This window comes from Chiroxiphia lanceolata, chromosome 3, assembly GCF_009829145.1.
Source record: "Chiroxiphia lanceolata isolate bChiLan1 chromosome 3, bChiLan1.pri, whole genome shotgun sequence".
Classification (NCBI taxonomy): Eukaryota; Metazoa; Chordata; class Aves; order Passeriformes; family Pipridae; genus Chiroxiphia; species Chiroxiphia lanceolata.
In genome coordinates, this window is record NC_045639.1 from 110000178 (window position 1) to 110020759 (window position 20582).

The window sequence follows — 20582 nt, forward strand, 5'->3', positions numbered from 1 at the left end:
ATTTATTTGTTATTAATTTATGTTGTTGTTAATTCTAAAATAGCTAATTTGTGTAGTTAGACATTAGCAACAAAATATCAATTTATTATTAATTTACATAACGTAAAAGAAATATAAAAAATACTTATGAGTAGTCATTAATTACAGCTATCATTAATGGATATAATTTAGAAATTATTATATTCAGAATACCAGAACCCGATAAGATTTTGATGGCCCAGCAGGAAGCTGTGGACCAGGGCAGGCACGGAACCACAGAATCAAATAGGCTGGAAAAACCTCCGAGATCGAGTCCAACCTTGCCAACCAGACCACGGAGCTGAGGGCCACGACCAGCCTTTCCTTAAACACCTCCAGGGACTGTGACTCCACCCTGGGTAGCCCATTTCGATGTCTTATCACCCCTTCTGTGACGAATTTCTTCCTAATGTCCAACATGAACCTCCCCGGCGGAGCCTAAGACTATGTTTCCTATGTCTCCAAGCACCCACCACGGCAACCCCTGCACTGACGGGCTCACAGCTGGGCAAACAAATTACGTTTTCACGCACCAACGACCAACGAATTACCAACAAAACTCCCCTTAATTCCCCCGGCGAGACACCACGCACCCTCCCCTCATCCCTCCGCCCCCTCCCTGTTCCCGCCCACTCCCGGCGGGCGCGGCGCGCTGGGGTCGCCGCGCGTGCGCGCTGGGAGCCACGCTGGAATCAGCGGCGGGATCCGAGAGCGATCGCCGGGAACAATCACCGGGAGCGATCCCTGGGAGCGATGTTCCGCCGTCCCCCGCGGAACTTCCGCGGCCGGCGGCGCGCAGCCTCCAGCGGCAGCAGCGAGGGCGAGCCGGAGCCACAGCCGGGACCGGTCGCCACCCCATCTCCAGACTCCGGTGCCAGCTCGCCCTCGGAGCAGGAAGCGGAGCCCGAGGAGGGCGAGCGGGACTCCCGCGGGGATGCCCGGGCGGAGGGGCCGCTGCCCTCGGAGGAGCCGGCGCGGAGCGGAGCGGCGGCCGCGGGCCGGGGGCAGCGCCGAGCCGGGGCCGCGGTGGGACCGGGCCGGACAGGGAAGGAGCTGCTGAGCTTCGGCAGCGAGGAGGAACGGGAAGGTGAGGGATCGTGTGTGTGTCCCTGGAGAGCAGGGCCCGGGAGCCCCGGGATAGGGGCTGCCTGGGGCTGCTGCCTCGCCGAGCGTCGGGCTGAGGGCGCGGTCGCCTTGTGCCTCTTTGTGAACAAACCTAGCGGTGCCGGGTCGTGGGTAGTGCTGTTGAGGGTTTGCAGAACAAACCCATACAAAAGTGTGAGCTGGGCCGGTTTAGTCTGGAGAGGAGAAGACTGAGACGGGATCTGATCAATCCAAATATCTCAAATATCTCAAAGGCAGGTGCCAAGAGGATGGTGCCAGACTTTTTCCGGTGGTGCGCAGTGGCAGGACGAGGAGCAGTGGCCATAAACTAAAGCACGAGAAGTTCCACCTCAACATGAGGAAGAAGTTCTTTACTCTGAGGTGGCAGAGCACTGGAACAGGCTGTCTGGGGAGGTTGTGGAGTCTCCCTCTCTGGAGACATTCAAACCCCACCTGGATGAGTTCCTGTGTCACCTGTTTTAAGTGACCCTGCCTTGAATGATCTCCAGGGGTCCCTTCCAACTGTGACAGTTCTGTGGTTCTGTGAAAAGCAGTCAGATGATTATTTATGTCCACGTGCTTTTGTCTGGAAAACATTTGAAATCTTACCGCTGGAGAAAACCAGAGAGAACAAATAGTGTGTGATTCTGTGATTAGTGAATAAGCTTAAATAAATGAAACATAAATGTTTAATCGACTCTTTTAGGGTGTTGCCTTTGTGGCTGATGGCAAGATGTGGCCACTTTGATGAACACAAGCTGCAAAGAAATACTGTGTTTTAGCAGTGCAGCAGCATTGCTATGTTGAGGAAGCTGAGCTGCACAGTTTTTAATTAAGAGGTGATGGATCATGAGTGATAAAGCCATAGGAAGAGTTAGACTTAATCCAGCCAGAACTTCAGAATTTATGCTATGCACACATAGAGATGTACATGCACTTTTATATGTGATACTTACATGTGTGTGCAGATGTTGCTGTTCTTGTTAATGTTACTCAGAGTAATTTTGTTTTATCTGGATAGGTGAAGAGTTTTTCAAAGTTAAAAAACCATCTTTCAATGAAGTAACCTTTAGAATTCAAAAGAAGGAAAGCCTACTGCCTGCACAGAGAGAAGTTGAAGAAAGCAAAAGTAAGTACTTTTTTAGTTAAGTGTGTTATAAAATACTTATATGTCAGTGTATTGCAAAATCAGTTAGTGGAGAGTAATGCACAAATACTGATTTTAAGGGTTTTTTTGGTTGTTACTTTACAGGTTTATAATTTTAACCTCTTTGTGTTGAAATTATTTTCAATATGACCTTGGTAAAAGAGATCAGAACTTGGAGACTGTTCATGAGAAGATCTGATTATGCAGAACCCCTATAGTACACCAGTTAGCAAAGTTCTCCTACATTTTTACCTCAGCATCATATATTTCAAACTATGTGCCACCTCTTCACTGCTTATTGCTGTCAAATTGCAGTTTGATCTGAGTACTGGCATTGAGAGAAAATGTGAGCTTAGTAGGATTTTGTTTGATAAAACTTAATGTAAACCTTAAACTTCATGTTATTAAATTGTGTGCTCTTACAGCATTTGAATATGTTAATTAAATACACAATAGCCTTGATTATTCTGGTTGTATCCCTAGCTTCATTGAACTATAGTCAGTTGCCCAGAGAAGTTGTGGACTTCCTGTTGTTCAAGGCCAGGTTGGATGTGGCTCCAAGCAACCTGGTCTAGTGGAAGGTGTCCCTGCCCATGGCAGGGGGTTTGGAACTACCTGATCTTTAAGGTCCCTTCCAACCCAAACCATTCTATGATATGTTTCCTGGGAAATTTTGAGTTCGTGTTTTTTACAAACAAGTGTGTCTAAAAGTTCTCTTCCCCTTTTGACACCTCTGTCAATTCACAGATATACTATATTTGCTAATGTTAGGTAAAAATAAATTAGATTGAGAAATAATTCCATTTGAGATTGTGATTCAGATGAGATGGTAAATTTTCTTAGTAACTTCTTATAAAAGTATATAAGATAAAAGGTGGCACATTCTGTTGTTCAGTAATCTGATGATTTACTGAAGGTGTAGTGGCAGATGAAAAGAAATCAATATTTTTAAAGAGTTTGAGAATAACCGTAGACAAGACAGATGCACATAAATGTTTATAATTTAAATAAGAGCTCCCTCATTGTTAATACTTTAAAAAAAGTGCTTTCTAAATATTATTTTTCAAGTCAAGAACCCAAATACGCTGTAAGCTGTCAGAATATTAATCAGTTGTTATCTGGAAGCTGACTTCATTGCTTTTGTGCATGTAAATACGCCCTGTGTCTCAGAAGGACTATCAAAGATGCTTTGATTTGAAACAAGAACTGGCTTGTAAATGACTGTCTTGGAATGTCACAATTTGACATGTTTTGATGAGAACAGGTGGAGATGGACAAGTGACCAGTCTTTGCTGCAGCAAGCTGTAAATAATTACTGGAAACCAGCTATGGCACATCAGATTCCAGCAATAAAACTAAAATCATTTATCTTACTTTTTTTCCCCCCTCATACAGAGATCTGCCAGTTGGAGCCTGGACCTGACAACACCAGAGGCACTTGTGAAGAGGAGGATGAGGAGAAGGAGGATGAAACTTATTCTTCACTGAATGAGGACTACAATAGCTCAGACTCTGAAAATGATTCCAACTCTCCACAGAGAAGGAAGGATTTATCACCAGGTTAGTTTCTGGATTTTTTTTTTTAAGGAAGTTATTTTAGAACGTTCTTTGTTTGAAGTACATGACAAGTTAGGTGAGATGAATCCCATGCAGTGTAAATCACGTAAGATGTAGGCATCTCTTTGTGCTGAGTCAGGGATACCCTTCTTCCAGAAGAATAGCAATGGTTCCCCCATTTTTTTAGTTGCAAATATTTGTTGTATTTCTTTGTTGATTTTGGGAGTAGATCAGAAATTATGACCATTGGCTTTAGAAGAAAGGCAGCAGAAAATTCCTCTTTAACGATACACGATTCCCTTCATGAGATGAAAATAAAACCTCACTTTGGGGCTGATTTTTAAACTTTGGGTTCCTTTGTAAGCTCACTAAATTAAGTGACACTGATCTTTTGGGGAGACAAAAAACCAGGATGGGCTAAAAGATTTATTTAAAAGAAAAAGGTCTGAGGTTTGTTTTTGGACTGAGAGGCACTTTTTAAGGATGCTTTTCCATCATCTTATATTCGATATGGTAAGTGTAGTAGAAAAACATCTGATGTCCTCTATCCAGAATTGTACAGTGGTGCTGAACAGTTGTGATGATCGGCATTAGGAATGATACAGAGTGTTGCTTTCAGTCTTTTGCTTAGCTTTTCTTTCTCCTTGGTGCAGGTGATGTCCCCAGTGCAGCTCACGTTGAGGCTGCTCGGAGGAAACGTCACTTAGCCAGGACCAAGGCTGATTATCTTCCACTGGATGTTTCAAACAGTCACCACGTCTCTCAGGGAAGAAGAAGCAGTGATTTCGAGAGTGAGGATGAGTCTGAAACAAAGAATATCGATTTTGCCCCTAAAATGAAAACTCTTAGGCAGAGGATGACTGAACAAATGGGTGAGTTTGTGTTGTTTCTCCCAGTGGCTTTGCTTTACTGTCTGGAAGAATGTGAGACTTGTCCAGTAAGCAGTGAGTGCAGTGCAGGGCTTTGCTCCTCAGGGCTCTTGGAAAAAGGCTGTACAGCTGGTACTTGTGGTTATATGGGATATAAACTGTTTAGGTCTTGCTTGTAGTTGTGCAGGATACTTTGAGAACCATTTAAAAATTTTTTTTGGCTTTATTGACTGCAAAAAATTGCCCTGTAGGAGGTACATTTAATGTGGATAAAGTTACTGTAAATCCTACCTCTTGCTTCTGATCTGGTCTTCCAAGTCCTCTCTCTGCACTGACATTGACTCCTCTTGAAAAAAAGAAAAAAAAAAAAGCAAACCAGCATTCCAGCCCTTCAGAAGTGAACACACCTATTGCACATAAAGCATACCTGGCTTTTCCATTGCTTTTATCCTCTTGGAGCTTAATAGTGTTGTTTATGAAGCACAGGTTTACTTTATTATTTGAATTAGGGTTATAAGGAATGCATAACTACGAGCCAGTTCTGCAATTCTAATTAATGCTAGTGAGATATTTTTGTTTCTTTAGTAGAGTGTTTTGGAACACTTAAGGGTTTGTTGGGTGTAATGTCACTCGGTGGGTTACAGGCTGTACTTATACTCTTATTTATGTGTTATACACAGCTTTGCTTTGAGGCATAAAAACAAGATGTTTGTGCTCCTCCTACTGCAGTAGCTGACTGAGAAACAGTATGTTGGGGAAATTAATATTAGTATGAATTCTACAAATCCCAGTAGCCATTTCCAAGCATTCCTTGCCTTTCGGTTTGGAAGTCCTCTGGCTGCACATTTTTCACCTGCTGGTTTTTATGTGTACCACTTCCTAGTAGTGGTTGGGAGGCCCACTGTTGCTTTAGAGGGAGGAGAGCATGAGAGGGGAAAAAAATGAAGGATGCAATTCCATCTAATAATGATTGTTTTAACTTGCAGTGTCTGTGGGTGATGGATCAAGTGAAGATGAAGCTAAGTGGGAAGAACAGCAAATAAAGAAAGCTGTTAAACTCTCTCAGGTGACACACGCTTTCCTGACAACTAGAAGTTACTTCTTTGCTCATGCACAGGAGAACTTGTCTGGACTACTGTCCTATCTCCTTCCTGCCTCTCATTAGAGAGGACTTTAGGAAGTTATGCTCTGATTCTTCAGGGAAAGGATGGTTAGAAATATGGGAAGATGATAAGGAATATCTGTCTGGCTGTTGAGAAGTAGGGTAGTGGTGTCAGCCCCAAAGGCAGCTACCCGTGTGTGACAAGAGACTCTGAGAAGCAGAAAAGAATATTTTGAACTCTTGACTTTTTTTCTGCCGTTCAAGGGATCTTGAAAGTAAGAGTATGCAAACAATACAAGTGTTATAAAGCTGCAAAGCAAAAATTATTATTTTGTTGTGCTTAATTTCTGTTGGGTGGCAATCTGAGAGCTCTTTTCATAGTTCAGCAGAATTCTGAAATAAACTGTATTCTCATGAGTTGAATCACCTGGATCACCTACTCTAGATGAGACTAGGAATATCTGAATAGCCAGCTCTTTATGTCAGAGTTGACAATTATAGTAATTTTTCCAATTTGCAAATTTTGGGGAGTAGAGGACTGGGAGAAAATTACATCTTTCCGTGGCTGATGTTCAAATCCAGTATGATTTGATCCAGGTCCTCATACTCCTCTTGTTTCTGGAAAACTTAATTCTGCTGTTCAGGAAACTGCAACAATTTTTAGCAGTAGACCTTGTTAGTCATAGACTTCATGCTTCAACTTGTGTTTTGGCTAGATTTTTTGGTGATTGAAATATGTATCTTTATATCATATGTTTAGTATACAAATGATATGTCTTTGTTGATCTATAGAGCTGCAGAGAGAAAATCAGTATAAATGGTGTATTCAAAATTGACACTTAATTCTTGTAGGAAACTTATGACGATGCTTCTGTGCATAAATATCAACCAGCTAAACCCAAGTTTGATACCTCTGTTTCTCTGCCACCTGTGAATTTGGAAATTGTGAAGAAGCGACTGACTGAAAGGTAACTCCTTAATTTATAAGTTGTCTGAGTTTTTGTCACAGGATGAGACAACAGCTTTGAAGTCTTGTTTTTTCCAGTGTGTTGGGGGACTTTCGGGTTGTTTTCATGAGTAATACACCTTTTATTATATCTAATGGAGTAGTGCAAATTTTTTACTTTACCTGGCAATTCTTTGTTGTAGGAGAGCATTCAAGAGTGTTTTTGTCAACTAGAACTTCAGAGAGTAGATTCCATTTAAAAGAGTAACTTCAATTTAAATGGCAGCAGCTTTTTGTGCTTGCTGGTGGTTTTTTACAGGAGCATTGGTTTGATGTTATGTTTGCCCAGCAAGCAGAGCTTCATCTGGGGCAGGTGGAGCTGGCACTCCTACCTCTCCTATGGGTGTTCTTAGACTAGCTGCAAAAATAGCTGAATATTTCCTAGAGCAGCAGTAAGTTCTCTGCAGCCTGTTTAGAACCTGCCTGGATTTTTTTTCTTTATTCGTGTACCAGGCTGTGACTTTTCTTCAGCAGTTCAGCTGCTCTCTGGGCAGCTGAAGTGTCCTGGGATGGAGGTGGGAACCTCCAAGAGGGTGTGTGGGAAGGACAGCTGGGGTCAGGCAACTTAAGGTGAGCCATCCCCTGTCATCCCTCAGAGCACTGGGAAGCAGCTGCTCAGATAAGTTTAGACAAGTAACATTATACAACTGAATTGAAAATATGTGCTATGAACTTGCACTGATCTCTCTCTGTATGTGCCTCACTTTGTACAGACAATCAGTGACACATTTGTTTAAAGAACTGTAACTAAATTGGGCTAAATATTTGTGGAATTGCATGCTTTCTTTGCCATATTCACCTGGAAGGAATTTAGTTAATTGAAGTAGGAATTTACGTACAAAATCAAATAAGGAAAATGAGAATACAGCTATCAAGAGTGGGAAATCTGTCTGGAAAGCAGCAAGGAGAGAGGGAACCTGTTTGATGCCAAGTTTATAAATGTGTTTATCATAAATGCTGAAATGGATTTTTTATTTTTTTAAACTTGTAACACAGTAATAAAAAATAGCTTAGTTCAGTTATTTTTGAAAAGTGTTCAGTTCAGGGAAGTGAAATAAGTTGTGATCTGTTTCTTGGTTCTGTTACAAGCTTGTTCAAGCTGAGCAAACACTTGGGAAGGAGGAAAGGGGGAAAAAAGAGAGGAAGCAGTTTTAATGTATATAAATGTGCTATCTATCTAATAGTGACAGATGTAGACATCAGATTTTGGGTTTTATCACATACTATCAAGGGTTGTCAGTTGGTTTGTATTTAGTAGTGAGTGTTTATAGGTACTGCTGTCCATGCAACTTACATTGCACTAGTATGGACATGCTGATGTGAGCTGTAGTTTTCCCCAGATTACATTGGGTACATTCCATTTGATAATGTGATATCCTATGATTTGCCTTTTTAGGTTTTGGGAAGTGTGGTGTACTGAGGAATCTAGGTAAAATGTTAGTGGTGCTTTCAAAACCAGCACCACACGTAAATGACATTTGAGTCTCCGAAGCATTATGCTTCTCCATACCCCATACTTCTGCAAATGTTGGCATGGGTAGATCTTTCAAAGCTGCTTAGGTCAAATGCAAGTACTATTATTAGCACAGGCAGAGATTTTGTATGTGATTGTAATGGGAAATCTGGTTTGGAATGCATCAGCTGTTAAGTTGGCAATAGTTCTAGTTGTTTGGGTTTCTCTTTTAGGATAACGTCCTTACAGGATGTGCACCGTGCCCACCAGAGAGAGTATGAAAAATACATGGAGGACATGGAGAGCTCAAAGATGACTGTCCAGGAGTTAGAGAAGCCTTCAAATGCAAATCTGAATTACAAATTCTACAGGGCCATGAAAACATATGTAGAAAACTTGATAAACTGTTTGAATGAAAAAGTATGTATGTTTTTCTCTCCTCTTTTTTATTTTTTTATTTTTTTTTTAAGATGATAAAAGTGCATTCTGTCAATGAAAGATGAAGCATTTTTGTTTGGAAATGATGAGGAACACCACCCAGTTAAAAATCACAGTTGTATTAGAAATTTCAATGTAGAAAGATACAAAATATGGAGAAAAGAAGTCAATCCTCACCTGAAGTGATGATCCAGCTAATGTAAGCATACAGACCTGAGCTGTGGTCTCACTTAGATTCTGTTGGATGAAAACAAAATGTTGTTGGAGGGAGTTTCCTGCAGTTCTAGAAAGCAGAGTGGACTGAAGTTAAATGAGAGGTGATGCACAAGTTCATTTTTGGGATCTCAAAACGTCTTTACTCAGGATTACATAGCAGGGGTAGTAAGAATTTTGTGTTAGGTTCAAGCTGGGATTGAGTTAGCAGAGCTGTGTGAGAATTTTATGTGTTTCCTGAACTGCAAACTTCACATGTTCAGAAGGATAAAGGTTGGGAGAAGGGGAAGAGCAAACTGAAGTTTGGCCTCACTGGAAGTAAACTGCTGTTATCCTCTATAGATTGTGATATCAAATCTAATTCACGTCACTTAATTGCATTGCAATTGTGAATTTCTTTAAGTAACTAAAAAGAGAAGAAATGTCAGTTAATGAATATGTTTTCTTTAATGCTGGTGGCTCAAAAGCAAACTGAAAGCAAACAAGGGGCACCAATAGTGTATTGATGAACCTTTTTGTATGAAGTCTTAGATAGTCCCTGATGAGCAACTGGCATTTAGTTTGTGTTTTCAGCCTTATAAAAAAGCCTGGAAAGCTCCAGTGATCAGGAACTTACTTTCCAATGTATAATACTTCACAGCTATACTAAAAACCCATGGAAACTGGTTTTTGTTCTTTCTTGTGGGATTTAAATTAATTGAAAACCTGATTACTGTTTCCTGTATTTCAGCTGAAGGACATTAATGAACTGGAATTGGCTGTACATGCACTGCTTCAGCAACAAGCTGTGACAGTATCGAAGAGAAGGCAAGATGAACTGAAAAATGAATCTGCTTATATTAAGCATGTGACAAGTTAGTATGAAGTTAGAAGTTACTTTCTTACTGAAACATCCACTCTTTGAGCAGAAATACACAGTTACTTTTTGGGTCAAGTTTTTAATTTTTGTCTTTGACCTCCTTTCCCCTTTCTATTGTCAGTAGGTGTGTTATACTACACCTCATTTAAAATTCTTGCCTCAGTAATGCCCAAGATACTGTTTTTCTCTGGTTTAATTGCTTTGAATATAACATGACCAAGTACCTTGTCAATTTTTAGCTATTTGACTCAGCAATTTCCCATTGGTATTTAAAAAATGGGAGTCAGTTTTCCAGTAGGTGTTAAGTTGGAGAAAGCTTACTTATTGTGGAATTCTGTGAATATCTGGAAAAGCAGGGTGTTTAATTGTCAACATCACTTTTACCAGTGTCTGTGATAGGCTGTGTGTCTGCTCAGAATGGAGATTCTAAACCAGGAGGTGACACTTAAACATGTGGCAGAACATGAAGAAAGAAGCCACTTCATGTATGGGTTTTATCTAAAAGAAAACTGTTGCAGTCACTGTAGGAAAAGCTACTACAGTTTTCTTTTCTCATATTTTCCTTCCACACCAATGTATTGTTTGTATGCTGTGTGAATCTCTAGCTGCTGCTATTTAAAAAACCCAAACAAACCAGACCTCCAAACCCAAGCCCTTTAAAACTGTTTAGGCAAAGCTGAGAGCAATATGCTTGGAGCTGCTGGGAACAGATGGAGGCCAGATGCACTGGTTCCTGGTAACTACTAATCATATGGGTTCAGTCTTCATGGGATAAACTGCTGATGAGAGAAAGTAGCAGCCTGGATGATTTTGTAAAATGGTGCAGCAAACTGACAGCAGGTGTTAAGAAGAAAAGGGTAATGCCATAACAATAGTTGCCATTAAAATGGTTTTACTTTCAACTCATTACAAATGAGGCTGTGTTTGCATGTTTAGCAGCACTTATAATTGTTTTTTATGTACCTAGTTGTATTTAATATAGTGGAAAGACTGTTTTTTCTTACAGTTCAGTAGCAGTACACTTTTTTTTGGCATGTTGTACACAATTGAGCCAGCTAACAGTACTATAAAGGAATTTACTCTGAGTTACTTTGGGGTTTTGATAAGGAAGTTTGATTTTTTTTTTCATTAGCTGTTTTCCAAATAAAAAATAATAGTAGGAGATTATTTGTTTCCTGTTTGGAAAAAAAAAAAAAGGAATCTTGTCACTTCATTTTTGGCTGTTTCTGTCTTTGGTAGGTGGGAATAACAAACCAATGGAAGGTGGATTGGAAATTGGTGAGAAGACACAGCTTGTGGAAATGTGTGAGCATCGAAGGTAGCTATTGCACAGAGGTGCACTTAACTGACAAATGTGCTGTGCATTAACTTCCTATCATTCCTGCAGTCATGGAGAATGTAAACCTGTAGTACTACTAAATGAGATAACACTAAAAATATGTATTTGCTTTCCAAAACTTGATGTACTTAGAAACTATCTATCAGTTAATGTCATTCTCTTCACATTGATTTGAATCTGAATGCTAACAGAGCTGGATATTATAGATTAACAAGTCTTAAGTGAGATGAAACTATATGAGGGGAGCTTTTTCTTTCCTGTTCTAATTAATAATATTCTGAACTTATGTAGAAATATATTTTTGTGTTATGTATAAATCGGAAAATTGGGCAGAATTGTTTCTGTTGAGGAAGTGGTGGTGAGTGAAACAAATTGACATCTAGCCCCAGCTCTGCTATCAATGTAGGTGACAGATAATACATTCAGGATGTTATAGTGTTCAGAGATTGGTGCCAATGTTTTTTTTTACATTATTGGGAACTTTGAAAGTTCTACAGTTGAAATGGTGCCTCAACTTGTAACTATACTTTGAAGCAGCAAGTGACTTGGAATTTTAATGGATGAAAAGTGGTATAATAAGAACTTCCACTTGAAGCAGTTAACTTTTGCTTACATCAGTTGGCATTAACAGTTCAAAAGTATTTCTGCAATATCACTTTCTTATCATATATAATTTTCCTGTGGCAGGAATGCAAGTTATTGATTTTGCAACCTGTTGTTCTTGGTGCCTTTGCAATAGTTTTTGAGCCCAACTGGCACATGGGTGCTATCACAGTTTTTATGTAGGTTGTTGGACAAGCAGTCCAGAACTGAGGTGACAAAAGTCTAAGAGCTCAGTTGTTGACTACACACTGAAACTGTCAGACAGTGTCCAGTTCCATGCCAGATGCTCAGTGTTCCAGGTGGGATGAGTTGTTAGCCTCATCAGCGGGAAGGAGGTGAAATGAAGATTATTACATGGCTCATGGGGAGGTCTGAGGTGTTGCTCTAACCTCTTTTATGTCAGTTCCCAAACCCCCTCCTTCTTCCACAGTTTGTGTCCTTATGGTTACATAATTACTGTTGCTCTCTCATTGCGTTTTCTTAGGCTGTTGCTCTCACAACTTGCTTTAAGTATGTCTTTTGAAGTTGGATTATTTTTCATTCAGCTTCCTCCTGCCTGCATGGGAGAGGATAACTCACTGAGTTCATTCCAAATTACAGGACTTGCAGACGGCAGGCGAGAGAGCAATCAGGAGACGCTGCTCACCACGAGGGCATGTCGAGTGATGATGAGCTGACTCCCACAGAGCTGGGCGAGTTCCAGAAGAGCAAAGGTTGGTGACAGTATTAATGTGATGTCCTACAACAAAATACCTTTCTGATATTTTTTAATTATTTTTTTCTTTTTTTAAATAAAGGTGAAGAATACTTCGAGTTCCATGTTCTTAGTTACATACTGTAGAAGAGAAATGCGTTCAGGCAGTTCTGACTGATGACTTGGGAAGAGTAGATGGATGGTTGTAGATTTCTTTTGGTATGAGTTCTGTAGTGGCAGCATTGCACATGGCTCTTGAACTAGAAGTAAGCTCTGTCAGATTATGCCAGAGCTGATCTGACAGTACTCAATGCAGTGCTGCAACATGTTTTGTATGATCAATTTGTTCCCAAAGGTAGAGAGTGAATTAAAAGATTGGTGGTTTAGTTATCTGGAGTGAATGGATGAAGAAGGGGAGGGAAAGGCATAATACCTTTTGTTCACATAACAGCAGAAGAGTTTTCATGTCTGAAACTTTATCACTGTGGAATAAAGTTTGAAACATAGTTGTCACATAAATCTGTGAAATAGATAATGAAGAAACTTGCCTTTCTTTGGTCTTCTGACACTATTTGTTTTCTAAGAGTGGCTTTTCCAGGGAGCCAGTTTTAAAACCCATTTCCGTGTCAGGTGTGTCAAAGATAAATAACAAGTACAATTATCATACAGATGTTTATTATGTCCTATAGATGCATAAACTCTTCAGCTTATGCCTCAATAAGTTCTGTGATTGTTTCTTTTTATTCCCAATGAATATTATCCATAGATAACGTTTTAGAGGATAGTAGGAAAGTCTTTGAAGATGTACATGCAGATTTTTGTGACATCAGAAAAATCCTGTTGAAATTCCAGGAATGGAAAGAGAAGTTTCCTGACTCTTACTGTGATGCTTATATCAGTTTCTGCCTGCCTAAGCTGTTAAATCCTTTGATCAGAGTTCAGTTAATAAGTTGGAATCCTCTTGAGGTAGGTGCATCAGCTGACTTTTTTTTCAAAAATTTTGTGTATGTATTATGTATTAATATGAAAAAATTATTTTTTTTCTATACACAGCACAGTGCATTAGAAATTAATGCAAAGCTTCTGTGTTGTCTCAAAAATTGAAGCATGTGGTTGGAGTTTTCTAAACTTTCCACTTTCCTTCAGCTCCTTTTGCAACATCCTCTGTAAAAAGAATTCTTCTCCTGAGTTCTTTGAAGACACTTCAACAATCCCACCCTTTTAAATTGTTTTAATTCTAGATTTAAATCTAGTTTTCTTGGTTTGCTGTTTTAACCCATTCAGTGTTGAGGGCGGATCTGAAATTAAGTGGGAATCTTGGGTATCATTGGATGGAGCTTTTCTCTTAATGCTGACCAGCTGAATAACTAACAGGAGTGATCTTTTAGCAGAATCTTACAGAATTGGAAGAGATGCCCTGGTTCAGAGCTATAGAAGAATTCAGTGATGCAGAAAACATATCTGAATCAAAAAGGGATGATGATCATGATCAAGAAGTTTTGCCTAAAGTGATTGAAAAAACTATTCTTCCCAAAATTACAGGTATAATAAGATTGTGTTGAAAATGTTCACTGCAGCTATGCAATCAAACCTTAAATAAAAGTCTAGCTATGAAATAATGTTAGTTATTATATAATGGTGCTCCAAGATGTAGTGATTATGTAGTTCCACAGAGTAAGGCTTGAGTATCCTCTTTAAGATTATTGTGAGAGGCTGAGCTTTTTATATATGTTTACTTCTGTTACATTGTAATGTCTTTAAACTAGGGTGGATAAGTACTTGTATATTTTGAATGAAATAAATTCCTATTTCTTTTCAGCATTTGTGAAGAGTGTGTGGGATCCTTTATCTACTTCACAGACAAAGAACCTTGTGCAGCTTTGCAATAACATCTTTGGAAAACAAGTCCTTTCCAAAAATGAGTCTAGTCAAGCAAGAGAGGTAAAAGCTCCTGTGGTACTGGGAAAGGGGAACTTTGCCCATTGTGTGCTTTTGTTGTGCTCCTGTGGGCACTGAGGACATTCCTCTGAAGCTGTTTGGTTCTGATTACTTGTTTGTTTTGTCACTTTATATTAAGATGATTTAATAGTTAGGCTTCCAGGTCTCTGATCCTCTCCTTGTTGAAGATGATGGGACACTCTTGAGGCACTAATTAGTTCCTGTTACTAGAAAAATTCTGCCTGTACCTATTCAGAATCTGTTTGTAGATCTAATCTTATTTCACCACAATAACCATGGTTAGAATTTAGATTTGCGTTCACTTATCTTTCCAAATTTGAGCTTTGAACGCTAATAATGCTCTAGTGGTTCAATAATTAAGCTTTTATTTGTAAAGTAGACCTAGAATTTTGAAATTTGAAAATCCCCAAATGTTAATTAATTAGTTTGTAATCTTTGCAATCTTTTAATAATTACTTTTATACACATAGTCACTCCAGCAAGCCCTTCCTCAGCCTGATTCGAGTTTTGTTCTGATGTAAATTTGAAGGTTCATTTAGTATAAAACTGGTGAAATAAGATGGCTGTTTGGTCCCTGAAAAGAAGTATTTTGAAGAAAACGTTTATGCCTTCCAAAGGTTGCAGTTTTGAAACCATTTCTTGAAGTCAAGTGGTACAATTGACCTTAGCCAAGATACTGTTTGTACAGAAAGTAAAGTAAACCAGAACTTTAAATAAATAGACTTAAAAAAGAGATAGGTGGCAATCCATGGCACCTAAAAGCATGTTGCCTAGAAACACATGCTATCCCAGCTATGGTGATTTTTTTACATAGAATTTCACAGCTTTTCATGGGGATCCTATGTGTATAGCTTACTTTGTTGTTAATCTATACAGTTTTCCTGCTACCTTGTGCAATAAAAGGCCTCACTTAAAAAAATAACTTCATTTGAAAAAGAGTCCTCTAGGTTAACTCTGTAGAGAATTGCAACAGTGATTTTTCTACTGTTTTAATATATTCATTGTCTCATATATATTACATACAAGTGGCAACTATAATATCTCTAATTAACATATTGCACTTCTACATGAACAAAATAACCATTGCCATTGTTACAAATGGAATATGAAGTCTTTCTTTTGAGGACATATTAATAATTCTTTTTTAATAGGATTTGATGAACACAGTTGTCCTAAGAATGAAGAAATCCGTAGAGGAAGATGTCTTTATTCCTCTCTATCCTAAAAGGTAAGATGACCCTGTGACTCTTCATAACTTGTATTTTTTTTTAATTGCTCGACCCTTCTCCCCCACTGATGTAGATAATTTATCGTAGACAACCATTAGCAGAAAAAGGAACAAATGTGTCTTCTTTGGTTTTATTATAGGAAAGGTTATGAAGCGTTGTTCCTGTTTATGAACTCTTTCTAATAAGGGCAGCTCTACTGACTTAATGCTTTTTTGCACTGGTAACCAAAAGCAGCTCAGTATATGAGGTCCAGAGCCTGGTTTTAGTGTAGTGACTTACATCAGAGGGTCTTGTGTTAGTTTAGATGGTCTGGTGTCCCATAGATATGTCCCTGGATTCCTCCTGTCATTCCTAAAATAGGGGGTTTGTTGTTGATGCTCATTGTGGCCACTGGAAGTGTTCAGGGCCAGGCTGGTTGGAGCTCTAAGCAACCTTTTCTAGGTTGGTGGAGGAACTAAATGGTCTTTAAGGTCCCTTCCTACCCAAACCATTCTGTGATTACTGCACAGTATTTCAAAGATGGGAATAAGTAGGAGTCTGGGATATGTGGGGTTAAGGTACAGCTAGGAGAGAAGCTTTGCTAAATCTGGGATGTAGAAAATGTTTGGTTCTAAGCATTGTTGTTTTGATATGAATCCAAGAAATGTAGACATGGGTGTTACCAGCTGGTAATTTTATTGGAAATTATTTCACAGTAGTTGTACTATAATGGGTTCAAATTGACAGCTGTTTCCCTAGGCCTTTATTCTGGTTGTGGCTGAAAGAATTACAGAATTAACATTCATCAGTGTCTGAGAGATCAGTTGCCTGTTTATCTTCTTTTAAACTAAAAAAATAATCCTTATTTTAACTTTTTTTTTTCTTCTTCTCATGACCAGCACTGTGGAAGACAAGTCGTCACCATGTTCTAAATTTCAAGAAAGACGGTTTTGGTCAGCTGTTAAGGTAGAGAAAAAAAAGGTTTTTTTAATTTGTTTTTATTTTTTCTTTGAAATTAATTTTAATGTCAAAAAAAAGAGAAATTTTCAGTCAGTCAGGAAATATTTCTTCAAGCAAGTCTGATTCCTGGGATATGAATACATTTTTATTAGGATGGATAACGATTTTGTGCAACCTGCACAGAGAACCCATCCTTCACTGAGCAAAATGGTTTAAGAATGAACTATAAATGAGCACTTTATTTTCTGTTTACCCAACTGGTACATCTTCTGGTAAGAGATGCTCACCATCTGCTCCTGCTGGTTCATTTTTTTTTTCCATGTAATGGGTTCACCAGGCCTGTTGGCCTTACATCATATTAGTCACTGTCGCCCAACACTGTGGGAACAGACAGGTTCTTTTGGAGATCCTGTGCAAAATGATGATGGCACTAAGCTGTTGGTACAATTAAAGCTTTATTATTTTGAACAGAATTTTAGGATCAGCATAGTGTTTTATGACCAGAATGGCACAGTATTGTTATAATCCAAATCGGCGTAGCATAATTTTATAAGTAACATGGCACAAAACTTACAGCATAGCTTAGTTAATGGCTCCTAAATACATGAATTCTCTGTAGATTGGGTCAAATCTTAATATTTGGATTGCATAATCAGTAATATAAGGCAGATTTTAGACTAGAAACATGAAGGACTATGAGTCACTCAGTCCTTGGAGGAAGCAGAGGATGGTGGAGATGTCCCTGGCCCTGTGATTGCTCATGGGTGTCTCTGTACAGCAACAGTTCTGGTTCAAGGTCCCCTTGGCACTTGTCATGGCTTGATTTTCTAGACAGTGCTCTGTGTGCTGTTCTGCTTCTGTGACAGGGTTGTCACCAGCCCTGAGCTGGACAGGTGCCCGGGACCTTCTGGGCTGGTAAGGATGGGGTAGTCACCCTGTCACCCAGGAATTTTGAGGGTGACATGGAGGGAAAGAAGAAATCTGTTTGGTTTGTCTCCTTGGTGCACAGGACCTTCATGGCCTGCTAATGAGGAGAAATGCTTGGTCTAATACACGACTAGCTCAATCACAGGGAATGGCTGTCTGCCTTATGAAATGGTGTTATTTATGGTAACCATTATTGTAGAATATAGTCACTGTGGTGTTCATATAAGCAGTATCAGTACAGTTTTACTTTTGGGGTACTGAGTTGAGAATTCCTGCATGCCTGTGATTCAGTTTCTACTTAAGTTGTGTTTCCTCTGGGAGCAGGCTTCTTTCTAAAGATGAGATTTAGATGCATAAAACCCCATTAAAATCCAAGATGGTATTCCAGTTTCCCTGCTTGTCCTGTTGCTTGTCCTCCTTGACTCAGAACAGGTTAATTTTCAAGTAACTTACCTTCCTGTGTCTGTGAGCAAATACCTCACAGACACAGCCTTACACTATACACAAAAATAACAACAATTGTAAGTATTTATAGTGATAGGGGCAACAAGAAAAACCCTGGGTGTCTAATAATACTGACATAAAAATCTTTGTGCTGCAGTGAACTGTGGCCACCAACCTCATCATGTTATGAGGGACTGAGCAGATGGAGTAATTTTTTACAGTTTTGCCTTGCTCTGACAGTTTACTTAGTAATCTTCGGTACTTAGCAAACTGGTTAACCTATTAGAAGGGTAAAATGCTCTTCCCAGCCTTGGGAGGTCATATATACATGTATTAGGGTGTGTGTGGGTGTGTGTGGGTGTGTGTGTGTGTGTGTGTGTATGCACATGTAAAATTAATTAGGTTATTTATGATATGCAGTTTATTAGTGGCTAAGTCACAGTAAGTTTGGAGAGTGAATCCTGGGGTAATGGACATAATATTACTGTTTTATCTTTCTCTTGCATGAAACTTGTAACACTGTGTTTTAGCACACTTACAGCTCCCAGATACACAGATTCTTTGTTTCTTTGTTCCTACAGCTGCTTTCCAATGTTGTTCTTTGGGATGGGATTGTCCAAGAAGATAAGGTCCGTGATTTGGGACTGAGCAAGCTACTGAATCGTTACCTTCTCCTGAACATCCTAAACACACCTCTAGGGCCAGATAATATAGAAAAGTGTAAAAAGGTAAAAGATAGCATGTACATTGGAAGAGGGTGTATGCTATAAGCTTTTTTTTCCATGAAGATGGGTCAAAACTCTTCATGAAGATGGAATATTTAAATAAAAAAAATTAAACAACATTTAAAATGTGTTTTTAATTTTTTTTTAAATGACCTTGGTGCGTAAAAACATTTTAGAGCAAATACTGGTCTGTAAGTTAAGAATAACTGCTTGGAGGAATAATCTTGGTTTGAAAAAAAACCCACACTAATAATGACTGAACCTGCCTGAAGGTTCCTGTCAGAAGTGATGCAACTTGATTATATTGAAATACTTTTTAAACTTTTTCCAAATATTTTTTTGTGTGAGCAGGTGGTTGCTTGCCTCCCAGAAAGATGGTTCCAAGATCTTAAAAGTGGATCAACTCTCCCTGAATTAGTGAACTTCTGCCAGCACTTGCTGCAATGTGCCCGTACTCTACACAAGAATAACCACAGGTACTAGATAAGGCTTTCCTTGGGATTAAAGTGCTTCCTCCAATACTTTAAGTACTTTTTTAATTCCTTAAGTTTTACATATTTTGCACTGTCAAGGATGCTCTTGTCACATACATACATAAAACAAAAGATTGAAGAGACTGTGATGTGAAGGAGTACTTCTGCAGTTCTCATTTAATGTGATAGTTTGAGGTGGTAGGTGTTGGGTACTGTTGGTGACCAGAGTAGCCAAGGTCAACTGATGACAAGTGGCCAAAGAGAGATACCTGAGTCTTTTTAAAGTTAAAAAACATAAAGGGTACTTAAGACAGGTACATAAAAGTGTTGCTATAAATTTTTTTCCTTTTTTTTTTTAATTCTTAAATAGTGATGAAACAAAAGAAGTTCTTCTCCTGTTGGTGAGAGTGGGAGCTCTGCATATTGTTGAAGACTTCATTGACGAGCATAAACTTGAGCACCTTAAGTCAATGATTGGGAAATAGAAATGTTTGAAGCAGTACTGAAATTACTGAAACAAGCCTGCTATTCACACTGGACCAGTTCTAATATGACATTTAATTAGTAGATCCTGCCTACCCAAAGATGTAATGGTAATCACTGTCCTAATGTTAAATATGTGAGATGTTTTCCCCAAATATCTTCTACTGCTATTTTACTCTTAGGTTAAAAGAGTCTTTAGAAGTTACAGCTGTCAAAGTTAAGTGATGGTTCAGGCATTCTAAAATGTATGCCAGTGCTTTACTGCTGTATCTGTCTTGGAACGATTCCTGGAAACAGAAAGTGCCTCTGAAGTTTGTCACTGCTAGCCTGTAGACAATTTGACAAGCTATTTTCAGTATTAATTGCTAAATGTCATTCTGACTCAGCAGTCATTGAGCTCTTCTAACTTGTGGTCCACAGTGATTTTTGGGAGGGTTGTTGTTAAGCCATTCCTAGTGAAAAAGAATTCATAAAACTGCCAGAGTTTGGACTTGATAGAGAAACAAGGGGGGCAATGTAAGGAGTCAACCTTTTGCTACAGACATCATAATGATAAGTACAAACCAACTTCAGTTACTTTCTAAGAACTGGAATTCTAGGAAACTCTTCCTTTTTGCTTCCCAGTAAGATCTACTGAACCTTACTTCTTCATATCCTTGTTAGACTTCTAATGTTTTAGAACTTTGTATATTTACAATAAGTGTTTTTACAGAATAACAGGGATGCTTCACTGTGGAAACTGTCATGTATCACAGACTCTGTGTTTACTTGTGGCTGTATTTCTCCAAAATCATCTGGGACTAGAATTTAATTCTTGCAGACTTAATCCCTTATGGTTTCTTTTATATTTTTTAAGTTAAAAATATATTTTTGTCAAATATTTTAATTGTAAATAGCTTTGATCAGTGTTAACAGACAAAAGATTACTTTTTAAATAATGTTGTTTTATTTTGAAAATAAAATATTTTTCTGTGCTAATGACTCCTACAGTTCAATTCTTT

At 38.8% G+C, this 20582-nt stretch overlaps 1 protein-coding gene across 2 annotated transcripts; it reads left to right on the plus strand.

The window, feature by feature from the left end:
* Window positions 1–721: 721 nt before the first annotated feature.
* Window positions 722–20568, plus strand: GCFC2 (GC-rich sequence DNA-binding factor 2). Of its 2 annotated transcripts, none has more exons than XM_032682918.1 (18): window positions 722–1105; window positions 2144–2251; window positions 3665–3829; window positions 4480–4698; window positions 5682–5761; window positions 6650–6765; window positions 8490–8676; window positions 9638–9761; window positions 11006–11084; window positions 12309–12421; window positions 13169–13368; window positions 13791–13944; window positions 14222–14343; window positions 15513–15589; window positions 16469–16535; window positions 18482–18628; window positions 18977–19101; window positions 19469–20568. In XM_032682918.1, exons 1-18 carry the CDS (start codon window positions 772–774, stop codon window positions 19581–19583), a joined length of 2532 nt encoding a protein of 843 aa, XP_032538809.1. In that variant the 5' UTR covers window positions 722–771; the 3' UTR covers window positions 19584–20568. The 2 variants fall into 2 exon arrangements, with proteins under 2 accessions (XP_032538809.1, XP_032538810.1); XM_032682919.1 differs by having other exon boundaries at window positions 13794–13944.
* The last annotated feature ends 14 nt before the right edge of the window (window positions 20569–20582 follow it).

Coding starts and splice junctions, on each gene's coding strand:
- GCFC2 (XM_032682918.1), top strand. CDS start 772: ATGTTCCGCCGTCCCCCGCGGAACTTCCGCGGCCGGCGGCGCGCAGCC. Junction 4,699..5,681: donor GAGGATGACTGAACAAATGG/GTGAGTTTGTGT, acceptor TTTAACTTGCAG/TGTCTGTGGGTGATGGATCA. Junction 5,762..6,649: donor AAGCTGTTAAACTCTCTCAG/GTGACACACGCT, acceptor TAATTCTTGTAG/GAAACTTATGACGATGCTTC.